Source organism: Hevea brasiliensis, chromosome 10 (assembly GCF_030052815.1).
Source record: "Hevea brasiliensis isolate MT/VB/25A 57/8 chromosome 10, ASM3005281v1, whole genome shotgun sequence".
In the NCBI taxonomy this organism is placed as follows: domain Eukaryota; kingdom Viridiplantae; phylum Streptophyta; class Magnoliopsida; order Malpighiales; family Euphorbiaceae; genus Hevea; species Hevea brasiliensis.
Window position 1 is genome coordinate 524346 of NC_079502.1, and position 6819 is coordinate 531164.

The following is a 6819-nucleotide window of genomic DNA, read 5'->3' on the forward strand; positions in this document are numbered from 1 at the left end:
TTTTATGCGCATTGAACAAATAAATTAAATTTATCAAAAAATTTGCAAAAATTCAGTTGCTTCGACCAAACATCAAAAAGAATTCAGATTTCATTTCTTTTTTATCAACAAAACACTAAATTTAACGTCAAAATCTACTCTATCATTAAAATGGTTGGCTTATTTTGATGGAGATGTCAAGGAAGAACAAGAAGGTGGAAAATCATTGAAACAGACTACCCTAACCCACCATTGAAAATGGCTATTGAAGTTTTGCTAATGAAAGACTTTAGATAGCTGGATCTTCAAGCTATAATCCGTTTAGGGATAGATCATGCCGTTGATCAAACCATTCTTCAGAATAAATCAACAGATGGCATCGCCACAAGCAAAGAGGGTCTAAGGATTTTCTTGATGAAGGCCCTCTTGGTGGGAAAATTATTGTGTACTCTTAACGCATGTGCATTACTCTTAATGCATGTGCATTATCACTCACATTCATGTGAATCTCATCTTCATAATTTATTGAGAAACTGAATTTATGCGAGCAGAGGTGCACTATTTTTTAGTAAGCCTTAGAATATGCCTTCCAAGTGTTGACCCAATACTCAGTCCACGTGTGACTAGCCTCCAGGAAATGGCAATTATGATTCTATACCTCCTTTCGCACCTCATATTGATAGAGGAAGAAGAAGCCCTCTAGCAAGCGAAGATTTTCTAATCACAATAGTTTATCACTGCACTCATCCTCAAACAAACATTCTTTCCCTTAGAATAATGGCTTAACTAGATTAGAAAATGTGTCTGATGAGAGCTGAAATGACTACGGCCTGGATTTTTTGTATCAAAGTAATTACGAGTATGAACGCCGTGAATTCGAGGCTCTAATTTCTCCTTATTCTCATTCTCCCTTGACATCCAAATTAAAGTTTGGTACACATTTTCTATTACATGGTTGAGAAATTATTAGGTGCATCCGGTGCACATGCACATTCTCTCACAATTATGTGGGACCCACTCTCTATATTGTAGGAAGGGTCTACTTTTCTGTGAGAGGAGGAACACAATTTTTTAGTACTCCGAATGTATGTAATAATTAGCCTACATGGTCATGTGATTAATTTTTGATCACTTTCGTTCAAAATTTAAGAAATTTGAACTTTATTACATTATTTTAAAAAGTCTAAAACTTTGAATGAATGTTTATCTTAACTTAAAAGCTGGTTAAACCTATTTGTTCATAACAATTTTTAAATTTATAAAAATAAGTTGAGGATCCAGCTCTTCATATTGATGCTAATAAGCTAATTTGACAAAGTATTTTGCTATATTATCCTCATTTAATTTTTAAAATTTTATCATAAATCTCATTTAATATTTTTTTAATCATTTTAATAATAAATGTACTTAGAAGCTATTTTTTACTAAACACATCAACTAGTTATCAGTTATTTATAAGTACTTTAACTACATATATAATTGCTTAAAATTTTAAATATTTATGAGTTGATTTTCATAAGCTAAACCTAATCAAAACTTAAATCACTGTTACACAATTTTTTTAAAGATTTAAGAGAGAATTTTGCCCTTTTGTTTTATAAACGTGGAGGGATAGGACTTGAATTTATATATTATCACCAACTTGAGACTTTTCACTCACTAGGAAGCTACCTATCTTTAACTAATAATGAGGGCTAGGCACAGCTCTCTTCCCTCTCCCTCTTTCTTGAAGCCTATAAAAAGGTGTAGAATGCATGAACTCATCTGCAGGGAAGCCATATTTGAAGATTCATATTAGAAATCTCATACTTCTCTCTTCTACTTTCCTGATACTCCGTCCCTTTCATACTAAACCCTCCTTTCAGCATAACAATTACAAAGTACTCCCAAATATGACATTTATACACCTTCCGAACGGGGTAATAATGACTCCAGATCAACCTTCGGCTCCGACACCCAACTACTTGCACTCCGATGATGATGCAATAATCAAGAAGGTTCTAGAAACCCACAAACCTGATCATCGCAAAGTTGATGTCTACCACCTGTTCAACATTGTGGCCAAAATCTTGGCCCATGACGACGGTAGCAGTGCCGATGTTCCAAATGTATGTTCAATTTTCTCATTTTCCACCTCAAGTTATATTTGTTTTGCCTTTCCTTGAAAGAATCGATCATAGCTGAATTTTTCTAATGAGAAAGTGGCTTTGGATTTCTTGGTTGTATACATAAAAGACGAGTTTTATTCTAACAAGATTTTAAAACGGCAATTGGAGAACCAGATATATCAACTACGAGATAACTAAGTGCATTCCATGAAACTAATTAATAGCACTGTATTACAGGAACGGATAATAGATCATTGACATGCAAATGCTTTTTTGCAGGGGACATATGGATTTGGAATGCCTGAAGTAGCAGCTGACATAATAAACAAAGTCTCCTGCGAGGTTATTTTCATAGATACTGATGATAAACTACTTCCATTAATGCCTTTAATATCATTATTTCATTATCATTCATATTAATTTGTTCTTCATCCACTAGTTGTCTATGTACTCTGCAGACTTTGCTCTGTTTTGGTCTGCAGATTTGCTCAAGTTATTCTGGAATTAAATTTCTTTAATAATATAGCTAATCATAAGAAAAAAAACTTGAACTTTACACATTTTTTTTTTATCTTCATTATTATTAGTATTTTTATAACACCCACGGAGACTCTTTGAACATGTATATATTTCAACATATGCTAATCTGCAGATGACATGCAAGTGCTCTGGTAAGGATGCGAATAGAGTAACCATGGTGCTGCTTGAAACAGTACTTCCAAACTATTCGTGGGACGCGAAGCTTGTGATAACAGTTGCTTCTTTTGCTGTGATTTATAGCGAATTTTATCTACTTAGCCAGTTTTACAATGCATCAAATCCAAATCCAAATCCAGTTGCCAAGAACATAGCTCTTCTCAAGCAACTGCAGGGCATTATGGAAGACGCTTCCTTATTGCAACATCTATCTGGAGCAATTACTGAGTTTATCAAGGCCATAATGACTGTAACGAAATGTCTTCTCCAGTTAAATGACTTGTCCTCCGAGTATTTTGCAATTTACAAATCTCCGTTATCAACTGCTACTGATATTGCAAGATCGGCCTACTGGGCAGTTTTTAGTGTTGTGACCTGCGCCCGACATTTTGCTGCCCTTTCTGGGTTGAGAAATCAGTGAGTCCTGGCATGATTGCTTAATCCAGTTTTTAATTTCCATATAAAATAGCAACTTCATTGACTATGTTATTTTCTTTTATTGGTACGTTAATTATTGGAAATTTACTTTGATTGCAGGATCACCATAGGAACAATGATCAAGGAACTGTCAGTCTTGGCTTCTAAAGTAAGCAGCATACAGATACTTCTGCAAAATCAATTAGATACTTTAATACAAGAAATTGGTAAGCACTTGGCCCTTGGATTTTCCAACTCAACCAAAAATTAGTTTCTCTCTTGGGTGAAAAATAAACACCATGGCTGGCATATGCAGAGATTTACAAATCGCTCATCAAACTCTTCAACACTATCCACCAGGACAATACGGCAATCCTCCAGGTCATGTTTCCCATGGATGGTGGTAAGCCACCCCTTGTGATCGGCAATTCTTATACAGAGGTTTGTTCTTGAGTTTCAATACTTTCATGGCTAGTTAAAAGATTATACGCTAAGAAACCAATGGAGGCTCAAGAGATATATTCTCTTTCCATCAAATACTGCAGGTCAAAATTGATGCATTGCAGGGCAAGAACGTGTTGCTGCTCATATCTAGCCTTGATTGCTTGGATGAGATTAAGGCTCTTGCTAAACTATACGATCAACTGGAAAAAAATGGGAAGATTCAATATAAATTAGTGTGGGTTCCAGTTGCAGACCAGATATATGAACAACATTTTTCTTCCCTGAGATCGCTGATGCCTTGGTACTGCGTGCGACATCCTTCAATCATCAGACCAGGGGTGATTAGATACTTCAGGGAGTTCTGGAATTTCACAAAGCAAACGATCCTGGTGCCACTGTATCCAAATGGGCAAGTACAACCCATTTATACCCTTGACTTCGTGTGGGCATGGGGCATTTTGCCCGTCATTGGCCTGCACCCAGATGGAAACTGGAAATTTCTATGCGAGGGCCATGGCTTGAGCCTAGATCTACTCATACATGACCTTTATACAGTCGATTTGGTAATTTCGCTTTTGCAATCTCAATTATATAAATTAAATTGTATAAGCCCTTTTTAATTTTTTTAAGCTTTTTTTTTTTTTTCCTTTTCCTAATACATATTTATATGCATCAGAGGATGCCATCCCCAATCATATGCCTTTACGGAGGAGAAGACATCAAATGGATTGAGGAGTTTACCACTGCAATAAATCGGATTAAAGATGTCACTAAGCTGAGCATGGATTTGGTTTATGTTAGCCAGAGCAAGGCCATCAATCAGACCAACAAAGCCATTTTCGATTTCATTACTGGAAGGAAGCTTGGTGTCTACTGGAATGTTGAGGAAACGTACAGTTGGCGATTTTGGGCCCGATTGGAAAGCATCTTCTCTTCGGGATTACGAAAGGGCATCTATCCTAAAGTAAACAATACCATGAAAGATGTGGGAACTTTGCTTAGCTTCAGTGGAAGCTACAGTGGATGGGCTGCGTTTGGTCAATTAGGAACCTCGCATAAAATGGCTAAAGCCACAGGAGAAATTGTTCTACAGGTCTTGTCAAACATAAGTAGCTGGTGGGATGCGGCCGGTGGCAGTGAGTTTTTTCTGCTAGAACTCAACCAGCAGATCCAAAAACAACTTATAGATAATCCAAATCATTGCTGCCACATTGTCCTGCCAGCGAACGTTACAGAGATTGCAGATGAGATGATGACCTGCACAATCTGCGACCGTAAAATGGGCAAGTACCTGATGACTTACCGTTGCTGTGAGTAGAGGCCAAACCTAATATGCCTGTTATGGACGAGACCATCTGGATTTTCTTGTAATGCTGTTAGGATTTTGTCTGTTTTAGTGGCTAATAATGTCTAGATTAGACAATCCGTCTCCTGTCTGCGGTAGCTAATGCTTTTCTTTAATAAAGACAACAGGAAAAAAAAAAAAGAAAAGTGTTCGGTTCTATTCGTTGTATAATAAAACTTGAGGCTTGGTAGATGGTAGTGTATCCCTCCATGAACTCTTATAATAAAACTTCAAGGTTGTGTTAATAAGCCTCTCTATCTCTCTTTCATGTCTTCTGTTTGTGCTAAGGACTCAATATTTCATTCCCAGGGTTAGGTCAGAAGATGACTGGGGACCATCATCAGGAACCATTGGTGCTTGAATCGTTAGTCGATTCACAAAGAAACGCACTTGATGAAATAGAAAATCTTGGTAGAGCTCATGATACCCTCCTTCAAAAAACCATTGTTCCTGGGGACTGCAGTGGTCCTAATGTAGAAGGTGAACTGAGAAGTAGGACGGTCACGCATGTCAGAGAGGCCAGAAAGCTGAAAAACTCTGAGCTAGGACTAATCAACTCCAAAAACAAAACACCCAACCATATAAATAGCCAAAATCAAGAAAGAAGAGAGGCCAATTGCATTTTACTTTTTTCTTTATTTCTCTGTATTTTCCTTATTTTCATGCTTTTGAATTAATGGGAGTGCTTTACATATCCAGTATTTTGTTTAGAGTATTGAATTCTATTCCCTTTAGTGGGGTTTCTGGTTGGAAGATATCTGTGCACTCTGTGTTAAATCAATCAAAATTAAAGCATTTTCATCTGTACAAGCTTTTTAATTTGAGTTCTTAATTGCTAGCTAGATTTATGCATTATTAATTCAAAAATATCCATTAAATCCACGAAATTAGTGGACAAATAAAAAATGTTGGAGTAATAGTATCCTATCGCGAAGCTTGACAGCGAATTAATCCCAATTAACAAAAATTTATTAAAAAGATTAATCGTCATACTCCTCTCCTCTGTTAGAGATGGAACGTCACTTTGCTAGAAAGCTAATGTTGCTACGTAATTGTTGCTCATCATTCAGCTGTGGTCAAATCCATGATAATTAACCTCAACGAGAATAAGACTAATGATAAATTGATATTTATAATTAACGAAATCTTGCTAATCTATTATCACAAAGAAGTAGAAATAATATACCCGTTGATACTTATTCAACCTATTGACAGGTTCAAGTATTCCCGAATTTTTAAATAAATATTTTATGCGTAAATTTTAATATTTTAATGTATTAAATATTGTGGTATTTTAATTTGAATTTTTTGAGTTTTTAAAATTGAGTTTTTATTTTTTAAGGTAATTAATTTCAATGATTTTTAAAAATTAATTTAAAGACCACGTGACAAGTTTAAAAATATTTTTGGACTTCATAAATTTTTTTGAGTTTTTTTCAATTTTTTCAGAATTTTTGGGCTTCGTTTTAGGTTTCAGGACAGAGTAAAAATTAAATTTCGAGTGTTTTGAATCGAACCAGCCGAATCGAATTGATTTGGATGGGACCTATCGAATCGGACCGATCTTCTTTTTCTTTTCTTCTTTTCTCTTTCGCGCAGCCCTAACTCTCTCTCTTATCTACCTCTTTTCTCTCTCCTCCCTCCCCACCATCGCCGGTTATCACCCCCCCTAGCCTTTCTCCCTCGCAGGCGCACCCCCCAATCCCCTTTCCTACCACCGATAGTCCTTTTTCCAACAAGAAATCGTGCTCCAAACCTCTCTTTACCAGCATGCGACTTTTGAGCTTCCCTCGCCATTTCTGGCGATTCCGGTCACCAATTAGACTGGCT

General features: G+C 36.3%; 1 protein-coding gene across 1 annotated transcript; it reads left to right on the forward strand.

Moving 5' to 3' along the window:
• The first annotated feature begins 1764 nt into the window (after positions 1-1764).
• On the forward strand, positions 1765-5065 carry LOC110660425 (protein SIEVE ELEMENT OCCLUSION B-like). Its single transcript, XM_058128684.1, has 7 exons — positions 1765-2087; positions 2367-2429; positions 2740-3200; positions 3321-3427; positions 3517-3641; positions 3746-4207; positions 4321-5065. The coding sequence occupies exons 1-7, from the start codon at positions 1872-1874 to the stop codon at positions 4960-4962; spliced, it is 2076 nt and encodes a 691-aa protein (XP_057984667.1). The 5' UTR covers positions 1765-1871; the 3' UTR covers positions 4963-5065.
• Positions 5066-6819: the final 1754 nt, after the last annotated feature.